This window comes from Polyodon spathula, chromosome 4 (genome assembly GCF_017654505.1).
Source record: "Polyodon spathula isolate WHYD16114869_AA chromosome 4, ASM1765450v1, whole genome shotgun sequence".
Lineage (NCBI taxonomy): Eukaryota > Metazoa > Chordata > Actinopteri > Acipenseriformes > Polyodontidae > Polyodon > Polyodon spathula.
Window position 1 is genome coordinate 65,525,951 of NC_054537.1, and position 25,358 is coordinate 65,551,308.

Sequence of the window (25,358 nt, forward strand, 5' to 3'; positions counted from 1 at the left end):
TTCTTAAAATGTTTTTAGTTTTTTCACTTCTTAATGGAAAAGGGCAACTAACAGAAAGTGTTTGTAAACAACCTTAACCAGAAGAATGCTTTTCTAACAAAATTATCTTTCCGTGTACATAATAAACACATTATTTCAATGAAAATCCAAATCATTCCTTTAATTGTGTGTATTAAAATGTACATTTAATAAGAGATATTTTAATATCCAGGGTCTAAATGTGCTGGCCTTGTATCATTGCTAGGTGTGCTGTAGACTATACGTAAGAAATAACCCATGACAGAGTATGCTACACAATTCTTACCGCACGCCATGGGTGGGTTATTTTGCTTATAAAATGGCTACTTTTTTTTTTTTTTTTTTAAATAACTACACAAACCAGTTTTTTTCAGGAAAAAAATAGAACTATATTATGTATCCTTCCACTGAGAAAAAATAGTCCCTGAAGACTGTTTGATTGTAACATATATTTTGTACTTTTTTTTTTTATTTGCCATAAACATTACATTGAACATTGCCATTTAGAGTAAACATTTTTCGAGATGAAATGACATTTGTGAATTGAAAGCAGACTGATTTCCCACATCTGAGGAAGGATTCACGGAACAGCCAAACACTGCACTGCACTGGCACTCGAGGGAGGGGCTTCCGAGTTCTGTTTTTTTTTTTTTTTTTTTTAGTAAGAAATGATCCTACTCAGGTTTTGCGGTCTTCAAAAGAAGATGACCAATAATTTCTGAGGCTGTTTTCAGACCGATGCCAGTAACAGGCACAATTTCCCTAGATTATAAACCAGCATTAGATGATATGTGGACTAAATGACTTCCGTGTCAGTTTGCACAGTGCTGCAGTCCTTCCCGTCCGCAGCGAGCACAATAGAATTCTACTCCAAACCCAACACTGTTTAAAAGCCCAACGGTTGTGTCAGCAGAGAGCAGGAGAGATTTAAATTTTGTTTTAAGTTTCTGAAATTGGAGGGTAGTGGTGAGATGTACCTGTTGTGTCAAGTTTAAACACTGCATACTCGCTAGTCAGTTTTATAAGGCGCTATTTAGTTTAATAAGTAGATGTTGCTGCTGCATATACAGTATATTACATGCTGAGTGAGACTTGCATGGTGATTTCTTAGATGGCTTTTGAATAGTGTTACTGCTACTGCTTGCCTCTGAGTTTTCTTTGTTCTCTGACTAAAGAAATACCACGGTATATTTGCCAATTTTATTTAGTGACAGAGATGAAAACAAAAAACAGATTGTTGAGTGATTTAAATGTTGTTTCAGTTGTATGTTGACATTTTTACCTACAGAAACATTGTTTAGATAAGTCTTACTAAGGTGTAGTAATAGTAGTAGATCAGGTAAGTAATTTGGTCTGTGATGTCATAGCCGTGTGGTAAGACAATTATTACCGCACGGTCATGTGATCTTGTTCAGCCAATTACAGCACTTTATCCAAGCCATTTTATAAGAAAGGTATAAACCACGACAGGCCGTGTGGTTCCCATGATATATACCACGCCTGGGGTGGTGATAAGGCCCGAGGCGTCAGCCAACGACTTTAATCACCCCAGAAGTGGTATATATGATCAGAACTGCACGGCCTGAAGTGTTTTATACCGCTTATAACACAGCTACCTGTCATTTGTGTGAAGAAAAATAATTTAAATAATTAAAACACATTTAAATTAAGACAAAACCAAAAACTTCTATTGTGTATAATCTGCAGTGTAATATAGTCCCAAATTTAATTTAATTAATTGTTCGCTTATTAAAAATAAATTGCACAAGTTCATTTATTGTGAATTTCTGCATCGAAAGTGCCATCTCACTAGAAACTAGAGGACTGAGCACAAGCTGTGACGATGGGCGGAGTTTCAAATGACACTAGGAAGTAAAGGGAGCAGCTGCGATGGAGACTGAAGCCGGATCTTGAAGTGAGTTTGTGAACTGGTTATATGCGAAGCACACACATTGTAGTATATTTTTCATCCTTTTGGATCTCAAAATATTTTTTTGTTAGTTGTCGGATACCCTCATGTCCAAGTCATGCCAGATTAAGTTGACGATCGAACCAGATTTTACGTACCAATTCGACCGCGGTGTCAGGGGATGGTACCTCAGTTTCCCGAAGACACTTCAAATCTAGGCTGGTAATACTGGGGGTGGGGTCTGGTCTTACCTTTGCCTGCTTTTCTAAGAGTTTTCCTGACTGGCAGGAATACATTATTGCTGGTTTTAAACTCGCTGTCAGCAGAGATGTTAAAACCACTACTAAAATATGTATTTAGTCCAGCTCAGTGTTATAAAACTGGAGACTGGGGAATACTGGTCCCCAGTTGAACTTATTGCACTGGCATAAAACTCCCTTAATGTTGTTGAGATTTTTTTTACTTATTTCCATAAAATGAATGCCCATGTTTGTTTTCTTCAAGTACATTAACCAACCCATGTTGTAGTTTTTTTTTTTTGTCTGTGTATTTTTCAATCTTTGTTTCCTGCTATTTCATTTAGCTGTCCCTCATCTACTGTTAAGTGTCTACTCTTGCTGGTGCACTTATTTTAGTTTATTTGTTTTTTCAGATGGACTGCTGTCTTCAATCAGAAAGTTGGTGTTGTACCAGTTATGTGGATTTTTCATCTCCAAATATATTAAAGGAAATAGGTGAAATGCCACTCATTTTTGGCATTGGTTTTGTAACTAATAACAAATAAAATTGCAGTTTGTCATGAAATTTAGAATGTAGTGGTGCGTAATGATTTATTCAGTGTGAAAAGGCTCATTAGTATGCAAGTCGTGTTATGCGCTATATATACAAATGGTCATGTGATGCTGTTCAACCATTCAGAGGTTGTTATTTTTCCAAGCCACGTTATAAAGTGCTTTAAAATATAGGCCTACCTTATATAGTAGGGACAAAACAAATGCAACATCTAAAATCAAAATGCATATAACTTTCATTTACAATATTTTCTTTTCATATGAAAAGAAATACCTGCTTTCAAGATGATGTTATATTGTATTATAAAATGAATTACCCTGACCCTCTGTAAATAACTTTGGATGGACTTTCAACAACTAAAAACAGACCAGAATATAGCAGTTATTGTAACAGCATGTGGTCTTCATATCAAGGATCTACTCTTATCAAAAACGGTTGGCACCAAAGTCACTTGCACTTTTAGATAAGGCCAATCTGTTTGATTTGTTGTGTAATGCTTGTCAGTGCAAATAATGTTCAGTGACAAGAAGTGGCTATTAAGATTATTAAAGGGAGATATTAAACTGGAAGACAGTATTTAATATTGACGTTATCTAAGTAATTAATGGAACAAATATTTGAGTAAATACCTCATTTGTATGGACCATGTAATCGGTTGTAATTTATGTTATATATTTTACACCATAACAGTTAAACTGAATACATACAATTTTGATTCATTTAGTTATGATGTTAAGTGTTTAATTCAAATGAACCACGGATGTTTAATTATAAATGCAAAAACATCAATAAAATTAAAAATAAATAATATATATATATATATATATATATATATATATATATATATATATAATATATATAGAATATATATTATATATATATATGCAATTAAAGTAGTCTCTACGCGCCTTGAAGTCCGCGCCTTCAAAAATAAAACAACGCAGTTCTCAAGATTTCTGTGGTGTGTTGAGGATTTAACCATTCATCTGCAAGAAAAGATCTGTCAGTAACTAATAGCCTTAAACAGCAAGTGTATAATGCAAAGGTTGAAGACGCCCCTTTGCAACCTTGTTGAAAACTCAGCTGGTAATTTATCTAAATCAGTGTCAGAACAGTGCAGCATCCTGCAGGTTCGTCGGAGCAGTGAACATAGCCGGGTGCCCCTTGTCATTTCTCAGAGCAGTGGCGCTGAAGCACTGCCACTGTTTACTATTTGCATTCCGCGACACCGTGTCAAGATCAGATAACAGTGGTCATTTTTTAAATCCCCGCTAGCAGTAGCAATGCTTTACCCCCCACACAAACACAAGTCAACGATTTCAACGACTGGACCAACATAATTAATGGCAGCAATCACTAGGGTGCCCGCAACGAGTAGAACTGTAACAAAAAGGCATATCAGTGTAGCAACAGAAGTTGTCATGAGTCACTAACTGAAAAATGCCACTTCGGACAGTACGAACGTCGTTACAAAATAAAAGTGTAAATGTAACTTTTTAGTGGTTTCTTTACTACCTTGTGAAGAAGATATATTAACGCAGTTAATCAGTCATGCATTACATAAATTGACAAATATTAATGCAGATAGCAATGAACATCGTTGGGTGTTCATTCACGTGCTGTGGATGCAGTTTTCCAGTGCTCTATTTAAATACTGCACATACTGTAGAGGTGTATTTTTTTTTTTTTTATATATATACATAAATCTAGGCCTCAACGTCAAAATATGATAACTGAGTAACATGGCAAGTTAACAACGCATACCAATAATGAGCAATATTACAGGAATTTCACTGCGCAGGCAAACAAGATGGGAAAAGCAAGCAAACAAAATATAACCTTACACTGAGCGCTGCGTCGGTGCTGCCAGTCTGTTTGTGCCAGTCCATTGAAGCATGCTTTAAGAGCTTTTTCCTGGAGCATGCATGAAGAAGGACTTGTAGTGTAGAAATCCAGCATTTGCCCAGGGCTTACTGTTAGAACATCCATACAGTCAAACATCATGAGCCTGCAGACTCTGAGAAAGTGCTTATCCTTTAGGTGTAGAGGAAAATGGCATGTAAAAGTGGACCCAACTCCATCAAACTCTGCCCCTTTTTTGGCACGTAAAGTCTTGGTCTTTTTCCCAGACTAGAATCATGAATTATGACAGACAACACAGCTAAAAGCCTGTAATTGATCCAAATCATCATTTACCATTTTCCAGGCAACCCAGAGACCCAAGAAAAAGGGGTGTCCACGATTTTTCTGAACTGAATTCGACGTCTTTAGCCCCCCCCCACCCCCCCCCAGATATCGCGCTATGAGCCATCTGAATTATCGAATACAAAAGTGTGTTTTAAATTGCGACAGACGGCAAAGAGATGTTTTAAAACAAAACGCTTCATATTTTTAAAAAGCCAGTCTCCCCTTGACGAATGGTTTGTTCTGCCTCCATACAGCTCACTTCCTACTAGTTTTGTCACAGAGAATGAAAGATTGAATTGCCTAATATATGCGAGTGAACTTTCAACGAACCCTTCCCAGGCTGCTAACCTTCAACTGACCCAACCAGTCTGACATCACCAAGTCCCAGGATTTTCACACTGCTTAAAACTACCAGCAGCCTTGCAACAGGAACGCCACAACAGGCATGTTGTAGGCAAGCTGCGACGAGTACAGGGCAGGTTCTCTTTACACTCGGGCGCCCACACACATATACACAGACACACACACAAATACTTTCATGTACTTATAAATACTTATCACAAACGTCTCTAAAGAAAGTACAGTACTGTTACTTAATAGTATCGAAATACATAGTTCTTATTTGCTATCAGCTACAGTACAAACAGCTATGTCCTCGTTTGTAGTACAACGATTATGCCTTCGTCATTGTCAGGTGAAATAACAGTAGCGTCAGTTGCAAATAACAAAATAAATCTATCTATCTGTCTGTCTGTCTATCTATCTAATGTTTATTTTACGAAACGTTGCAAACTCAGCACCTCACCGTAACAACCATAAAAAGAAAAGAAAATCGTTACTGGTGAGTGATAATATACCGGCTGTTAAACAGACAAACCTATATAGTACATTTTCACTGTGCGGGTAACGACTTTTAAGACTAGTAGTACGTATTACATTTCCCAATCCTTTCATAGTCCTTCGTGCAACAATACTGGTAAGAATATAGAGTACCAAAGAGCTGGCTAAATACAGTATTCCTGAAACTCTTAAACCGTAGAATCATATGTGGCACCTGCCGGTTCCTTTAGCTGAGATCTCTTTAGTCACAAGCCTGAAAACGGAGTTGCATTTTGCTTATGTTATCTGGAGATGAAAAGGTCACCGATGTTTTTTTTTGTTTTTTTTATCAGCATCTGGAACACCTGTCACTTGCAAACTTATTTATTTATTTAGGCTTCCCGTCTAAAAAGAAGAAAAAAATAATAATTCCAACAACAGCAGCAATAATAATAATAATAATAATAATAATAATAATAATAATAATAATAATAATTACGCATTTCAAAATTAATAAAATATATTGTTTTGTATTACTGAGTATAGGTTACAGTATTTATTGGATGTCCAAAGGGGTATCATACAAAATCAATGAACTACAATGAGCAATAACTTAAGCAAACAGAGATGTAATCTGAAACTTTTTTTTTTTTATTTCAAACACATGCTAGCTATCTTGAGAAAGTTAACCAAACAGAAATGGTAGAAGCTTTTAAAAAGTATTATTAGTTTAATACATAATGTTTATGTGTAGAAGATTGCTTCACAATGTATTTGGTTGTCTGTTTATGTATTTAAAAAGTAGTTTATTTTATAAACAACATTACAAAGAATGTTATACTGTTATTTATCAAGCAGCTGAAAATATTTTAGTTTTAAGAGATAGTTTCCAATGTTTACTTTGGAAACAATGGATTGTGTTGAAAAATAAACAAAGGAAGTTGAGCTAAGGATTTCTGGTGACATACAAAGTATTTATTTATTTTTTTAATGTAAAAAATAAAGTACAGTTTAAGTATTGGCAAAGTCATACTCAATTGTTTCAATCCTGAGTCACATATTATAATATATAATATATATATATATATATATATATATATATATATATATATATATATATATATATATATATATATATATATATATATATACACACACACACACACACACACACATACATATACACAGTGTATATATATATATATATATATATATATATATATATATATATATATATATATAGTTGTTTCATTTTAAATTAGTGTTTTTTAATTGACATTTTAATTTACATTTAAAATGTAAAATGATCCAGCTTAAAAAGTTTAAACCTTTTACACAATGTAATTCTAATATATTTTACTATGTACAATTCTGAAAATTAAAACATGGAAAACCCCTATGAATATTCATTGGTGACATTGTATATTCTTTTAGGAATATCTGGAAAGTAAATGCATTTTAATACTTTAAAAAAAGGCATCAAAGTGATCTAGGTCAATTTTATGACTAAAATGTCTACAATAATAAATCTTGGCTGTGTGAGGTATTGTTTGTTTTTCCTTTAGGGACTGGGATACAACTCTATTCTGATTAAAGTTGCCATAAATCACTCTCCACTTAAGGTTCCTAAAAAAACTGAGATCCAGCTCCTTTTGCAAACACAAACGTTTAACTTATGAAGGAGAGAGAGGACATAAGCAATCATGTTTAAAAAAAAAAAATAATAATAATAATTCAAGGGATTAATCAAAATGCATTTACATTACACTCAACAAGAAACCTATCAAATTAATAATGACAGCAGCAGCACTGGCAGCATGATGAAATGGTATAATAAATGAAGAAGATGTGAAGAAGTTTGTTGTGAACATGACAGATGGGGAAGGGTTGGTGGGAGATCATTTGCACAGCTTCCAGCTCTCAGGGAACCCCTGTTTCATAGCAGTTTGCTTCAGCATTCCCTGCACTTTAGGCATGCATTTTTCATCCAACTAGCTGTACGCAGAACATGAATTAGAGTACAGGGAGTCAGAAAGCACCACGACTATCTAAACATACCATTAACTGCTAGTGTAGCAGCACATGTGCTAGACAGCTCAGTATATTCCAGATAACTTATGTCCTCGGCAAATAGCTTGCTGTTTTTAGACCACTATTTTTTCCAACCCAATTTCCGAGTGACAGGAAGAGCTTAAGGCAGTTAATAAACGTAACTTGAAGATAATTTATAGCATGACTGTAGCATACTAGTTCTTGAATCTTTGAAAGGCACACCTTTCTGCTGTTGCTGACTGGATATCATACATTCCCCGTAAAAATGATAATGCTTGAACTGTATAGGATCATTTATCTACCTAAACGTACACATACAAATCTCAATTAGCATGTAGTAGTAGGTATCTAATAGGTTGCATAAATTATTAACACTATGTTGTACAATTGATCAGATGTTTCTGTGATCATTTAATAACTTTTAAATAAATGTCTGGTTTCAGACCGAATAGTGGTATGGCAGATTTGAAGCTTACTCCCTTTCCACTGGAAATGTTATATTATGCAGCAACAAATTGTGCTTCAGTTCGATTCTTATAAATCATACATTCCCAACTTGAGGTCCACCATGAGCAAACCCTAAGCGGATTACTAAAGGATTACTAAAATTCGGCACCAGCAACACTAGTACACTGACACATCATCTTAACAAACAAACTGTGTGCTCAGCAAACTTAAAACTTCTCTCATCGAAACAGCACAAGGTGACAATAGGGAAAATAATGAGCAATACTTAGAGTTGATACATTAAATAAAAAGTTTTACCATTTTGAATAAATCCAGTAAACTTCATTATTTTTTTATTTTTATTACCAAAAAACAAGGTCTTTTGGCATCTAGACCTCAGCTTTATTGGCATCCATAGCGCCTTCATCTGGGTTTCAAAAGAAAGCTGTTTTTTTTTTTGTTTGGTTTTTTTTTTAAGGTCAACCTAAAGCTTCATTAAAGTTGTAGGTAAAGGTTATTTTCTTGATGGGCAGTGTCTGACAGGGCCCAGTTTTCAGCACGTTCTAAGTATTTAGAAATGAAAGGTGGGATCAGACAAAATCCAGCAATACAACTTTACTCCTGTTGACAGGCAGACTCCTCTTGGACATGTCCCAACAATGTCTGTCATCTATGAGGTGTTCTGCTTCTCCAAACAACCCTGGATTATATTTCTTTTAGTTACAAAAGCAAAGTAACAAAAAGTAAAATGTACCCAGCTTGTTATTGATCCATTATGATGTGCCCTTATAACATATACCCAGGGAATAACAAAAACATAGCACATTGCTCATCAAACATTCCAAGTTTGTTGGGCAATTCTTTATTGGTAGTAGGCAGTCACTGTGTATATATCACAGATATATTGCTAAAATTATTGATGGGATTTTAAAAAGTTACATCATTCTGTAATCACGGCAAAGGCTTGTTTTGAAACAATAGATTACTGTCCATTTTGATAGCCTAATCAGTTTTGCTAGGATTTAATTAAATAACTGTATTGTGACGATGCGGTGGGTGTGGTGATGAAACAGACGTCACAGAGTCACTAGTCCAGGTGCAAATAACCCCAATACCAGCAATGGTAGAGGATGTGTTTTATTCACAGGAATGCAGTCCAAAGCAACACAACAATACAAATCACATGTCTCAGTAGAGCGAGTCCCTTTCAGCTCTATTATGCACTTGCGGGGTGGTGGAAAGTTCAGGTGCTCAGGTGCTGACATGTCCAGTTCAGTTGTGTGGGGTGTGTGGCGTCCAAGGTGAAAAGTGCTGGCAGTAATGCGGCAGCTCCTTGTTGTGACGACTCACTCGGACCCCAGTTCTGACTATAAACAAATCAAAAACACGTAGCAAACAAACAAACAAACGGCTCAGCAACCCAGGTTCCGTGTTACCTCCAAAAGCCCTGCACTTGCAAAATGACATCCCTTATATACCAGGAGACTCCACCCCATGATCAGTGCAACTCAGCACACCTGCCAGTTGTCTAATGCAGCACAGCTGATCACAGTAATCTTGTCCCCTAATATGGCCATTCTGCCCTGCACCAAGATGGCCGACTTCCTTTTCCGCCCCTCTGTCCAAGTACCTCTGCTTAGCACCCTCTTGGGTCAGGAGGAAGATTTCCAGTTCAGATCCTCTCGCTCTCTGTCACATGTATACAACCATGTAACTTGCTGCTGCTGAGATACAGTTGAAAAAAATTCTGAATTATTTTATATTGCTGCTTTTTCAAGACATTAGTTCACCAGAGATCCTAGATTTATGTTTCATTATTTGGCCCAGATATGTTTTTGACTTTGTTCTTGGTGGCTTTGTTATACAGAATGGCTGCAGACCAGTTGACCTTAAGTCTAGTTATCTGTTACAGCAGCTGAGATGTTCTTTTAACCGATGGTGGACTTCAAAGTCTTGATATAGAGATTGCTGTTTAGTTTATTTCTTCATTTTATCATAATCCCGTAAAAGATTTATATTCATAATACATTGAAATAATTGTAGTCTATTTCATAAGCCATGAAGGTCATGTGTTTAAGCCTTATTTCTAGGATTGTTTATGAAGGAGTCATCTACATAAACTCTTAAGTCGTTAATCATAATTAAGATCACCCAGGAAGCCCCCAGGGTGTTTTCCATTTTAACACAACAACCCACACACAGCTGTTATCATACCACAAATTGTTGGTTTACCCTGCTTTTAAGACATTTATTGTAATTACATCTGTGCATTTGTTATTTGATTGTGTCTGGAATCAATTTGATTGTGTTTGGTTCGATGATTCATGTAATTATCATTTCCTCTAAATATGAGCTAGTCTTGTGTTTCTCAAGTGTTGGGACAATATGAAAAAGGCAATTAAAGAGACATTTGAGGCTATATACTTAAAAAAAAGTTTGCCTGAAGATGTCCACTTGAAAACAAAATAATAACAAAGACTTTTAACACCATAAAATTGTAAATGCAATACAACGATTGGAGTCAGTATACATGGACACAGTATTTCTTTTGTTTTATTATCATCTTGTCATAGAGAAGGATTCAGAGGAAATAATATCTTGGAGGTTAATTTCAGTGGGTTAAAAGAATTGAAGATTTCATGTTTGTATTGTTTGTGCGTGGAGGTGAGTGTGCTGTTGTGAAACTGTCTGTATATCTAAAGGCTAAGAATGCTCTTCCACAGAGGAAACCTGCCATGGTCTTTCAAGATCCCTTAATTGGCCTTTTTTCAATTACCTAGATCAAAGCTAACTCCACTGTGCCACATTAATGCAGCAGAATGAGAAATATTGAAAGTGCTTAAAAGACCTTGAAATTACATTGCTTAGTTGTTTGGCTTTAGTTTTGCAAATTAGCTTACGTAAGTGCTTTGAAAATATTCCATGCTTGTTGTCATTAAGTTGTTGTCTGAACACTGTCAAGTGAGCCAAGTAGAACCTCTTGTACTGTGTTTTGCAAAAATGACTTGAATCCCCCATGACCTTCTCTCTTATGTACCTTAACTGTACCGTATAATATTCTGACATCAGAACAGACATGTGTGTTTTTTTTTTGTTAAACACTTTATACATGCTGCCTTGGAAAATCCATACATTCTTACAAAAGAGTAGCTACTTTTAATGAAATTGGCAGTAATTGCTATGTTCAGAATTTTCACTCACATACAGCACACTTTAATTAATGTGAGATGAGTGAAGACATGTAACATCATAGCCACAGACACACAGATTCCAGTTTTGACAGAGCGCTCCTTTTAAAATTCCCGGGAGTGGTGAATAACATCTTTCATTTTGTCTTCTTTTCTAAGGAATTTGACAGAAAAATATTTTTGCCTGTGGTTTGGCTTTTTCTCTAACAATGTGTGGCGCTACAGCATATCCGTTTGAATTGACACTTGAGTTGAGGCGGTTTTTGCAGTCTTTTCCACATTCTGAACAAAAAGGAATGGCTTGCACATGCGACTTAGCATCCTGCACCTGCCAAATTAAATCTAGTGACCCATGGCGAGCTCTGTGTCTTGATAAAACCCACCCGGTTTACCCTGAAATGTTTGTATTTCACAGGTTTAAGATCCTGGGGCCGTGTTGAATCTGTAACTACTCCAGGAACACACATTCGGCACAAATCATAAAATCTGTGATGTGGGTCCTGTTTAGAAAAACCTGAACAAAAATGTGTTCACTTTTTATTTCAAGGACCCATTTTCACGTGCAGTACCACACTGTGATAGCTTAGGCACAAGTGATCAAGCAAACTGGCATTAATCCATGGGAGAGAGAGAGAGAGAGAGAGAGAGAGAGAGAGAGAGAGAGAGAGAGAGAGAGAGAGAGAGAGAGAGAGAGAGAGAGAGAGAGAGAGAGAGAGATGCTTTTCAGACCATGGGGAGCACTTTCATTATTGCACATAAAAAAAGAGAACAAACTCTGTTTAAACTAAATTTGCCCAACAAACAGGATTTCAAATACAATGGGGCAAGACTTCTGTGGGTTCTCATTGTATCAGTCTGTCCAGTCTATATCTTTAGGCTAGAGTAACACAGGTAAAAACAGGACAGTTATATTAGAAAGCACCAGCACCATCTAGAACACTAATGTGTATTGTCAGTAAAACAAACAGAAACCTGAGCCAACACAGTTGAAGTCGTTTAACTGCTTCATAACTGCAGGGTATAGTACAATATCATCAGTTAAAAGGCAGTTCTGGTGATGTCAAACTGCAGCAACAATGCTATTTTAATGGCTTAACATAGCAGTCACTGCATCTTTATGTAGAAAAGCTGCAGTTTCAGTTCAGTTAGCATTCATTCAAACAGCACTCTGCAGCTTAATGTACTTTTATGTACATCACCCTGTAGATTACTATAGGATATTGCAGAGCTTCAGTTTTGAATATGTGGCTGTATATGGGTTTTTACAAAATGAATAAAATTAACAAATAAAGCCTTTGAACAATGACATTTTAACAGTGCCAGCAGATGATAAAATCAGACACCCAAGTGTCTGCATTAGATTAACAAATATTCAGATTATTCACCATTGCTAATAACAGTCTGTATTGTAAGTTAATGATGTTTTTAAAAGGGGTTGCCAACTAATATCACTTCATAGACCCCGTATAGATAAGATTGCAGTGGGTCCATTACAAGTTTTTATTGCTGGTACTTTTCCACTTAAAGTTTTCACTTAAAATGAAAATTTTGAGTAGAGTTATATTCTAATTGCACTACAGACCTCTCAACACAGCTTAAAAAACAATAATAATAAACATATTAATTATTAAAATCCCAACTAATGATAGAGCAAAAGTTACTCTTGGTTTTAACATCTTTAAAATATTTCTTATTAAAAAAAAGTATGTTTTCAATTTAGAGTTAAAAGAAACCAATGTTTCAACCTGCCTAATGGTAACCAGAATAGTTCCACAACCGAGGTGCACAACGAGAAAAAAAAAAAAAAAAAAAAACTCTGGTTCCAGTTGATTTAAGATGACTTTTTGGAACTAAAAGTTCTGCATTTCCTGATCTCAAAGAATGAGTAAGCATCAAGCATCAGTCAGTGACCTGGTATTGAGTTAATCTGAACTAACTGTAGAGCCTTATCTACTCTGCTTATTATAGTCACCATTTTACACAACATTAGCAATTTCCTATGCAGCTTAATGGAATAATAATCAAGTTCAATAACCTAAAACACCTCTTCATTAATCATTTGATATGCCCGTTATAAAACAGTTACATTCAACAAATGATTGTCCATTGCAATAAGTACTGCTTTAAACACACCCAAGGAGCTACAATTAAAACTCAACAAGCCCCTGCAATTATCTATAAAATATAAATAATATATGATTTAGAAGGGCTTTCCTCCAGGGCAAACTTTGCTTCACTCTAAGTGGAATACAAAAACTAAACGAAACAACTGAAAAATTCAGTCATGAGTTGTTTATTTCTAGTTGCGAAACATTGGTAGCTTCTTTTTTTTATTTACAAAAGTTGAGCAAACTTTGCACTGGAGCAAAGGTTTGGCATATTAAGCCCATAGTACTTAAAATGAGAACCAATATGCAAGCAATGAGTGAATGGCAATAGAAAAAACAGCCTGACCAGTACTAAGCATAGATAAGGTTATTTCTGTTGTTGCAGGCTCCATCCCTGCTGATCTATTTCTGTTCCACATTGACTGATACTGGAAGAGTAATCTATCTTGCTGCTCAGTGGCAGCTGGTCCACATTGCCTGCTATTGGTCAGCTATGTACAATAAATAGGAAAGAATCAGGGATTCAGTCCTCTAAACTGCATCTCTGACCACTTCGCCATATGGCAAAAAATCATATAATGGCTAAGAAGAGTGACCAACCAGAAGATTATATCTTTGGTCTTGCAAGCTTAGATCCCACCCTGCCAAAGAGTGGGCCTAAAGAGGATGAACACATCACCACTGAAGTGCACAAGACAACCCTCTCTTCATTTGATTAATATTTTTTATGCTAGATGTTATTTGCATCAGGGGAATTGCAAGCAAAGAATAGGCTTGTATGTACTTTTGCTATTCTTTGCCAGAAGTCAAAGTTTTTCCATGTTGGTGCTTCAATTAGGAATGTAAGTCGTATGACAATGGAGTTTATGACCATTCTGATGATGGTGTAAACTGAAACGTAGAGCACTGAAGCACAGCCCTCAGATTCTGCACAAATCATTTTACCCCATGTGTGCCACATTTTAGCAGAACTTTATAATATCATACCAGAAGGAACTGGACATACTGATCAGATAGGATTGCATTATCTACACATACCTTCTGAAGATAGTTAGCTCAAGGAGATAATCTTGCTGAGGCTGATGATACATTCTCATTACATTTGTGTGTGTGTGTGTGTGTGTGTGTGTGTGTGTGTGCGTCTAGATGCTATCAGGGTTTTAATATGATACATTAGGACTTGTGTAGAACTAGATCCCTAAAAAGGAAATCATTTATGTGAAATGTTTCTTTTTTTACAGATGGAATGGCATTTTAAAAGTATAGAAAACAAATGTGAATGCATTTTAACTCCAGTATAGTAACGCAAAGTTATATAAACCATGGTAAATGACTAGTAAAAGCTTGTAAAAGCTAGGTAAATTATAAAATGACAGTGCAGATTTACAGTGGCTAATGTTTATAAAGGTATTTCTGTTGCTTTTGAAGGAACATTGAATGATACACAACTCTCAGCATCTCTGGGTTAACTAAAAACTTAATGAATAATGCCGGTTCATATTTACATATACCTTTAACTATGATGGATTAAAAAGAAGAATGCTATGTCTAGTGTGTATTACAAGGAGGCTGACAGGTTATGAATTATGTGAGTGTGTTTGTTTCCTCTAAGAATACAAAAAAGTTCTGCAATGTGTTAGAAATTCCAAACCATAGCAAATAGCTTGTTGTTGCAAGTTAATTCAATAAAAGACCCATGGGTCTTCTACATCATTGTTAAAGATCTTGATTTTTTCACAATTATAGAAAATGACAAGTGAACTTAATATGAACTGTGGGGTCAAAAAAGAATTCCTGTATTGGCATGTTTAATCTAAACAGTCTGGTGCCAGGAAATCAATACACTGCAGTTGTGGTGGTTCATTGCTTTTTCCTTCTTAGTAACTGACTTTGCTGTTCTTAAAAGCAAATGAATAATTCTGAGAACTGTTCAGAAGAGGGGGAAAGGGGAGAAAGAGAGAAACAGAAAGCAAAAGAGTGTAAAACAAAAGCAAAAGAAATCAGCTGTATTATAAATCAATATCATCAATGATGCAATATATATTTAAACAAAAAAAAAAAAAAAAACTAACCGTAAAAATTAGAATTTCAGTGGCCCTTTTTCATACAAGGCTTACTTTTCATCAGTGCTCTTACAGGTCCCATTCACTTTATTGGATTGAACCCATGCTGGATAACCAAGGTGCTGACAGACTTTGATTACCCAGTAACTTCTGTATTCTTTTCAGGCAGGTTCACTAAAAGGACAGGAATGCAGAGTCTTCCTGTGGGGCAGTCTGCCTTCCCCAGCTTCAAGTTCTAGAAACCCAATGCCCTAGCTCTCTCTCTCTCTCTCTCTCTCACACACACACACACTTTCTATTCCTCTCTCTTTTTTGCATTTCCTAAATCTTAATTATGCCCTTTCCCTCTTTATTCTTCACTGTTCCAGATAATTTATTGTACATCAGAGAAGCCAATTCAAACAATTTAAACTCTTTTCATAACATGTAAAGGGGGCTGCTGAGCCATCTATCTAGTAAATCTGTTGTCAGTCCTTTCCCATGCTGCAAAAATCAACAACCACTCCTCACTGAGGGCGGGCACTAGGAAAACAGTGGAAAATCACTGTGGATTCGGCAGCCAGAAGTCTCCAGCTATAGTCCTTTGGATAGTCTTTTTTTTCCAAGTCTACAATGAAAGTATTTAGTAAAATATGACTGCTGCCTTATACTGCTAGCAAACTGAACTAAAAACCACAGTACTTGTTATGTTTTTTTTGTTGTTTTTTTTAATCACTCTTCCTGCACTGATTTAGAGGACAGATCTCAAACCACAGTGCATTAGAGCGGACATTATAAAAAGAGGTTTGAAACAGACTTTATAAGTTATAAGTGTAAAAAGTTGTCATAATGTTAAAATTAAAAGAAAAATACAGGTATGTTATTTAAGCAGTTGTAGCAACATGTTGGGATGTATAACGCTAGATTTTTTGGAACCACGCCACATACTCAAAAGTGTTCACCAGGTAGTAAGGGTTGAAAACAGCAACATTTTATAACATAATGGGGACTATATCTATGTGTATGTATGTGTGTGTGTGTGGGCAGATATTACTGTCAATGTGGGGACAAAATTTGAGAAAATGTCCCCATAAAGATAGTAACTCCTGAAAAAAACGACGTTGTGGGGACATCCCCTAAACTAAATGTGCCTTTAAAAAAAACTAAAAGTGCCAAAATATTTAGTTTGTTGTCAACTTTCACCCTGTGTGGAGTTTTGTCTGACTGGAGTTAGAAATTGTAAATAAAAATCTAGTGAGAGTCAATGAGAAATCCCCAGTATAGGAATACTAACGTGTGTGTGTGTGTGTCTATATATATATATATATATATATATATATGTTTTGTTGATAACTCTTAGAATATCAGAGCCAGTATATACACTCAGTAATAAGACAGCAGCTGTCTGTTGTATCGTGTTCTAAAATATTACAGCAATGTAACGTTAACAGGTTGTTTCAACAGCCATGTTCATCATGAATATTTGCACACTTAAGAGTCCAAACTGTTGGTTGTAATTGTAAACTTGCATGCATCTTCAAAAAAATTTAAAAGAAAAAAAAAAGAAAAAAAATCCCTTTACTCCTATAGTTAAAAAAAAAAATCTAGGAACTGTCACTGTAGATATTTACTAACCAAATAAACTCCAACTGCAAACCCAATTCACCAAGGAGATTGTCATTACGTTGGTACTAATTGATTGTTTCATTACACAACAAACATTTGTCTCCAAAAATGTAATATTATACAAAATGGGTTGGAAATGTGCAGTGAGCCTTCAGTTAATACATCATTAAAATGGCCGCCTTTGCATCTGCACAAATAAATAACATAAGCGTTCTTTGAATGAGGTTGGGTTAGTTGAAGAGCCTTTTGTTCTGCTTTTCAGCGAAATATCTGAATAGCCCTTTGGCTTTCTACCAAGATAAACAGAGTAAATTAAAAAAGGCTGTTTATCATACACGCTTTGGCAAGAACATGGAGTGCCATATTTGAATATCAAACATTGGAACAGACTCGGCCTATCCATCATTTAAACAAGCAATTGAAAACTGGAATTACTGCACTAACAAACAGAAAATCGTAGACATAGCCAGATCGGAATGAGACCCAGCACGTCCTCAAAGCTATTTGTCTTGTCCAATAAACTGCACATATGGAAATGAAATAGACTATCGTACAAATAAACAATGATGTGTAACTGTTACAACAGAGCAAATGTGCGTTATAAGTAACTACCAAGCTGCCTCTTCATAATGGTCCTTAAGGATACTCTTTAGTATATATATCCAATTATGTCACTCCTGCTTGCATTATGTTTTATTATGTTTTATATTAGGCTGCTTGAGAAGGATAGGATGGGGATGTTACAATCACCATTTGCTTTGTAAACTGCCCTAAATGCACAGAATATTGATTTTGGTTGCTTGCGCAGGTTACAGGGATGCGTAACCATATTGATAGCCATTGGAAAATAACTGGAACAAGTAAACTTTTCCCTTTTCTTTGTTCTCTGTTTTCTGTTTCTCTTTTATCTACACACCATACTCCACATTGTTCAGGGGAAAAAAGTTTTTATTCAGAAAAATAATTATATATTAAAAATACAAAACTGAAAGCTCATAATCTCCACACCCCTGAGTTAATACTTGGTGGAAGCATCTTTGGCTGCAATTACAGCTGTACCTGTTGGGATAGGTCTGTACCAACTTTGCACACCTAGATTTGGCAATGTTTGATCATTCTTCTTTACAAAACTGTTCAAGCTCTGTCAAGTTCTTTGGGGAGCATTGAAGGATAGCAAATTTTTTATTGAATTTAGGATGGGGCTCTGACTGGGCCACTCAAGGACATTTACCTTTTTGTTCCTTAGCCACTCCAGTGTCGCTTTGGCTGTGTGCTTTGGGTCGTTGTCATGCTGAAAAGTGAACTTCCGTCCCAGTTTCAGCTCTCTTGCAGAGGGCAGCAGGTTTTCCTCAAGGACTTCTCTGTACTTTGAGCCATTCATTTTCCCTTCTATCCTGACAAGTGCCCCAGTCCCTGCCGATGAGAAACATTCCCATAGCATGATGCTGCCACCACCATGCTTCACAGTAGGGATGGTGTTCTTTGGGTGATGTGGTGTGTTGGGTTTGCGCCAAACATAAAGGTTTGCATTTAGGCCAAAAAGTTCCATTTTAGTTAGGTCAGACCACAAAACTTTTTGCCCCATGGCTGCAGCATCTCCTGAGTGTTTTTTTGCATACTTCAAACGAGATTCAAGGTGGGCTTTCTTGAGTAATGGCTTCCTTCTTGCCACCTTACCATACAGGCTATATTTGTGAAGTGCTTGGGATATTGTTGTCACATGCACGCTTTGACCAGTCTTGGCCATAAAAGCCTGTAGCTCTTGCAAAGTTGCCATTGGCCTCTTGGTAGCCTCTCTGATCAGTCTCCTTCTTGCTCGGTCATCCAGTTTGGAGGGACGACCTGATCTGGGCAGGGTCTTGGTGGGGCCATACACCTTCTACTTCTTAATAATCAACTCGACTGTGCTCTAAGGGATATGATATTTTTTATACCCATCCCCTGATCTGTGCCTTTCAACAACTTTGTCCCGGAGTTCTTTTGAAAGTGCCTTGGTGCTCATGGTTGAGTCTTTGCTTTGAAAAGCACTACCCAGGAGAGGGAACCTACAGGAACTGCTTAATTTATCCTGAAATCATGTGAATTACTACAATTTAACACAGTTGCAGGTCACTTAACTTGGTGTGTGATTTTGAAGGTGATTGGTTACACCTGAGCTAAATTAGGGTTGCTATAACAAGGGGGTGGACACTTATCCAACCAAGCTATTTCAGATTTTATTGTTAATTAATTTTCTACAACTTTCTAGAATATTTTTTTCACTTGGAAGTTGTGGGGTAGGATGTGTAGATAAATAAAAAAAAAAAAAAAAAACATTTTAATGCATTTTAATTCCAAGCTATAAGGCAACAAAAGGTGAACATTTTGAAAGGGGGTGTAAACTTTCTACAGATGCTACTGTAGTTGGGTATATTAGACACTGTTACTTAATAGATTAGTTAGCTGGGGGAAACTCCAGGGAAGTATTTATTACATGTTAACTCTTAATAAAAAAGAGGTCTGTGAAGTGGTTCTTCAGCATTTGTCATTTGTATTGACACAATAAACAATATGATGTAAAACTCATGAAGGTAAAAAAAGAAAAAAAGCCAAACAAAAAAACATGGATAACACACATATAATATTGATAAAATAAAGCTTCACACTTTTTCTACACAAGAAAACCTTATGAAATTGATTCAATTAAAAGAAAGGTATCTTACCAGGTTATATAATTGATATTTGTAGCTAATTTCCAAAGGCATCAAGACCATGATTTCATACAACAGAGGGAAGGGGACACTGCTTCATTCTTTACACAGAGAGGTGGGGGTAAGGAACTGGTTACCTTGTCATGTTGTTGAGGCAGAATCACTGGGATCCTTTAAGACCCAAATCGACAAAGTTCTGAGATCAGCTACTAGCAACGGACAAGCTTAGATCAACCAAATTGTCTCCTCTTGTCTGTAAATGTTTTTATATTCTTATTTTGTGGCCTTCTTATATATGTTATAAGTGGAAAAAAGAAGTCGAGCTTATTGTATTTTAAATTCAACATTTTACAGGAAAAACATCTCAAGTCAGAAAGCCCTTGTGTACGGACGTTCAGAATACTCCACATTCAATATTTCGTGTTTATAAATATTTTCCTCATATTTTGTATGTTTTTGCCAAATTTAGTTTTTTCTTTTAATAAACCTGGTCTCAGGACTGAGGTAGCTATAGGATGGAATAATCATGATTTATATTATTTATTTATTTTTACTTCTATATCCATTCTTAATATTTTTTTTTATTTTATTTATATACTAAGATGGGGGGTGGGCCCTTTTAAGTGTACAGCTCTGTTCCATCTTTAACTTTTAAAAATCTAGTGTGTATATACACCATTATCATCCAGAGAGAAATAAAGTATTTACCAAGGAAAGGACCAGGCAGAAATGTGAAGCTTCTGAGGTGAAATGCATTTTATCCTCTGGAGAACAAAGGAAGATGTTATATTCTGGCTTTGTGCTAGGGCCTTTCAACCTAAACGTTATCATGAGAACTGCTTTTTCATTGTCTAATCTTTAAAGGGTAATAAATTAGACACTAGACAGCCATACAAGCTGCTACTAGATGTGAATGTGAATGTGTCTGTAGAAAAGGCTAACTTTCAATCAAAGTCTATTGAAAGAATAGTTGGATTTTCTAAAGAAGCATGTTGTGCCTATTAACCAACTTACAAAAGGGCCTGTTTTCTTGATTTATATTTGGTTGCTATAGTGATCCTAAAGCTGAGACTGGCAGGGGAAGTTTTTGCTTAACAAGAACTGAACCTTTTTTAGATTCACTCTAGGGAAATCTTTGGTAAAGTGATGTCAAAGTTAATAATAATAATAATAATAATAATAATAATAATAATAATAATAATAATAATAATAATAATAATAATTAATAGATACCAGGGGTGCTCCCTGTTTAACACAAATACATAATATTGAAATACTAAGTTCTGAATACTTTGAAGAAAACATGATTATGTTATTATACAAATTAAACTCTGGCCCTCAGATTATCCCCTTCCCCCAACTTCATGGCTAATGTGAATGTTGAAATCACTAGGATGAAATCGTGAAGAATGTTAATCAAAATCTGTTATTGTCTTGGAGACAAGCTTTTGTTTGTTTTAATTGTGATGCTCGTGAAAGATGGGAATTGGAGTCCTGCCTATGTATCCTTGTGTCAAGGAGAGCACAAGCAGTGGCAGTGTGAGCTTCCTTGCATTGTCCTGGGAGCATGCCTCCAGCTTACCCTGGAGGGAAGCACTTCAGCCTTTATGTCCATCCTATCTTTAGACTATCTCGTTGAGACTGCATGCAAAGAAAAGCGACCAGAATTATTCCGGGCTTAAAAGGCATGTCATATGCAGACAGGCTAAAAGAATTGAATCTGTTCAGTCTTGAACAAAGAAGACTACGCGGCAGTATGATTCAAGCATTCAAAATTCTAAAAGGTATTGACAATGTCGACCCAAGGGACTTTTTTGACCTGAAAAAAGAAACAAGGACCAGGGGTCACAAATGGAGATTAGACAAAGGTGCATTCAGAACAGAAAATAGGAGGCACTTTTTTACACAGAGAATTGTGAGGGTCTGGAATAAACTCCCCAGTAATGTTGTTGAAGCTGACACCCTGGGATCCTTCAAGAAGCTTCTTGATGAGATTGTGGGATCAATAAGCTACTAACAACCAAATGAGCAAGATGGGCCAAATGGCTTCCTCTCGTTTGTAAACTTTCTTATGTTCTTATGTTCTTAAAGGTTTACAGTTCCCATTGGGATGAATCACATGTCAGTGTTGACAGCTGTGCATAGAGGGCTGAGTTGAAACCACCAAAATAAGTACTTTTTGGGGATTTTCTAGTTTGTGTACCACAGTCACTGTCTTTTTTCAAACCACCTCACTCCAGAAATTCAGCAAAGTGGTTGAAAAATGTTAGTTTTGCTATTTAGTTAGTAATCCTGGTAAATAATCATGAAATCAGAAGGAGAATGATGGATGCACGTAATAGGATATTAAACAGGTAAGAAATTAAAGATTAGGAAAAAGTCGATGATATAAAGTATCCCTTCTTATATCTCTTACACTGTCACTACAAACTATACAGTGCTTATTCTACTGCAGGCCTACACACTTGAGAGAATGACCAGCCTGAACACACACATTTCCGAGAAGGAGCCTTTAATTCAGCCATTAAATACAATGCTTTGGTAAAACATATTTCCTTATGAGGATGTAATGATAAATGTAATGCTGTTCAGGTAACTGCACACCCCTGAAAGAACTAAAACTGCAACAAAACACAAGGATGAGCTGATATGGGCAACAGGAACATTTGGCATGCATCCAGCTCACATAACAGTGCTTAACATTGATCACATAACACAGATCTCCCCTATAATCTATTATTGTTAGCAAAGCAACGATCGATTGTTTAGCCCAAAGTCCATACTGCTCTTCTCTAGCTAAATGTATTTGTTACTGTGCCCCCTTTATCTCTTTCAATTAAGTGCAGGTTAAGTGGTTTATCCACAGAAGAATAGGAAATAATGGGAACAATAAATGCAACTCTTTTAATTTGATAAATGGGTTACAAGGGGAGCCTAGACAAAAGTCCCTGCTGATGGCCTTCCAGTGAACCAGAAGTCATTTCTACAAACAATTGCTTCTTTCTATGCTTGTGTGTACAGTATGTATGCATGCATTGTCACAACAAATGCATGTGGTAAGTCTTATGCACTTTATGTAGCTTTGTAAAGGGAAATGTATAGTATATAAATGTGTATGATTGCAAGCTTCTTAAACATTTTAATGTTTATAAAGTTTGTTGTATGTATTTATTTATCTAAGTGTCATGGATGGCTTGACACAGACTGTTACTGCAGGTTGCAGCACGTATTTATTAAAAAGTTTAAACAAAAACATAAGGGTTAACGTCCGAAAAAAGGAACTGAACAGAACACTTGTTCTTCGAAGCCAATAGAAAGTCCAGTCTTTGTCCCATCATGCCCTGCTTCAGCCATATGCTAATTAGGCCCCAGTTTGCAGTTCCTGCAGCATGCTAATGAAGGTTCCAGTCGCTTTCTCTGACATAGACCAACCATTCACCTTGGCAAACACCATGAACTTGGTAAGGTGCGTCTCCCACTCGGAGGAGCTGTTGTACTTGCCCGCCTTGAGGAATGAGAGCTGGGAGCCAGCATAGAAAGGAGCTTGACCTGGGCAGAGGGAGGCTCGATGCTGCCCTAAACAGTCAACCCCATGACCCAGTGCTGGAACGCGGAGATAATTTCGGTAGACAAGCTGTGACTGGAGAGTGAGTGTAATTTCAGATGGGAACTCTAACTGCTAGTGGGGAGCGAGTTTGCTTCTGGTTGGAAGTGTTGGCTACCGGGCGTGCTGTCAGGTGGGAGCTCGTACTGCCACTGGAGAGATGGTGTGCTCTTGGCTGGACATGCTGTCTGCCACTGGATAGAGGGTGTTCTCTTGGCTGGACAGCGGGCGTGCTCTCAGATGGGAACCTGTTATCCTCCAAGAGGGAAAGCATCTTCTAGGGGCGGGCTTTGGTCGTCCTTTCCCATGGCTCTCGTACTGGTCCCCACTGAACTCCAAGGACGAAGCCATCGTGTGCTAATATATATATATATATATATATATATATATATATATATATATATATATATATATATATATATATATATATACATACCATATGTGTGTGTGTGTGTGTGTGTGTGTGTGTTCATCTTATACAGCATATTTCTACATATATATATATATATATATATATATATATATATATATATATATATATATATATATATATATATATATATATATATATATATATATATAATTTCTACTTGTATAATATAGTTATATAGAATATAAGATATAGAACGCAATTTGGCTTTAGTTTCTCATTTTCCAGGCAGAATCTTAACAACACAGATGGGATCAATTAAAAGGAAATTCAGAACAGGCTTCCTCATTGTGTAAATTCATTATAAATTCTTAGTCTGACATAGTCTCAAAATCAATGAGTCATACTGTCAAACAGTATGTCTCTTCAGGCATCTATTAATTATGTACTGCTGAATGATTGCACACTGGTGTATATAACCAGAGTTATCTACACCAGTCAGAGCTGCTGAGGCACTGAGCCTTATTTGAATGTATGTCTATTCTTCTTAATATGTGTACATAGCCAGGAACGTGCGGAACTGACACGTGCAGCTTCCCACAGTGATATTCTAGAGGGAATTACTGTAGAACAAAAATAAACTCAACTGAAAAACATATTTAATACCAACCCTGCAACCAAGTGTTTCTGCCTCATTTCACTGTTGGCCCTTCTTTCCCCCTTCCACAATGCCTAATCACTGACCTCCTCCTCCCTGATCAATACTAAAATGAATCACTTTTAAATAACCTATCCCATACCATCAAACATATTGCTTTGCTCTGAAAAGCTTTGGGGTTATGAGTGTTTAAGATGCAAAGACTGTCTGACAAAAGTATCGGAATCTATAGCGGGATGCAACAAAATTAAGATATAACAATTGGGACTGAATTTCAAATCATGTTCTCTACCTTCTCGTATTTGCCCAAATACTTGGCTGTGCATAAACTAATGCTGAATGCCGAGGCTCTTTTATATATACTTAACAGTACATAAACTTATCTAGTTTAAAAAAAAAAAAAAAAAAAAAGTCATTTATGAATTATGTCAATGAATAAATTAATATTTTCAAAAACAACTTGAATGCAATTATAATATATCTTTTTTGAAACAGTCCTCATAAATAATAATCGTAATAAAAATCATTATAGTGACGTTCCCCCCCCCCCCCCCCCCACTCCATAGATGTAAATTCAAAATTACAGCTACACAAACCAGTGTGACAAATATACCGTCGAGTGGACAGGCAGACTGCCGTCAAGTTCCCAGAGACTAATAGCTAACAACGAAGGAACATCAAATTGCCATGGGCACTGTAATGTGTTTGAGCCCTTTGTAGAAGATTGGTTTCAACCCCTTGGCTCCAGGGGGTCTAAAATATAGCAGCTAAAATCATCTACATACCTAATAGCAGAAGTGGCTAACTGGATCACAGTGCTTTTCCTTTGGCACAGGTAGTCGAAGTTT

At 36.2% G+C, this 25,358-nt stretch overlaps 1 protein-coding gene across 2 annotated transcripts in view; it reads right to left on the reverse strand.

Moving 5' to 3' along the window:
* Positions 1-25,358, reverse strand: part of LOC121314758 (retinoic acid receptor beta-like) — a 218,895-nt gene that overhangs the window by 84,953 nt on the left and 108,584 nt on the right. Inside the window, exon 1 of one of the 2 annotated variants that reach the window (XM_041248408.1) lies at positions 4,564-4,928. The exons of the other annotated variant lie outside the window; for it this stretch is intronic. Coding sequence (XP_041104342.1) covers positions 4,564-4,723 — 160 coding nt within the window. The 5' untranslated portion in view covers positions 4,724-4,928. Of the gene's footprint in view, positions 1-4,563; positions 4,929-25,358 lie in introns of those variants that run through there. 2 annotated transcript variants of the gene reach the window in all.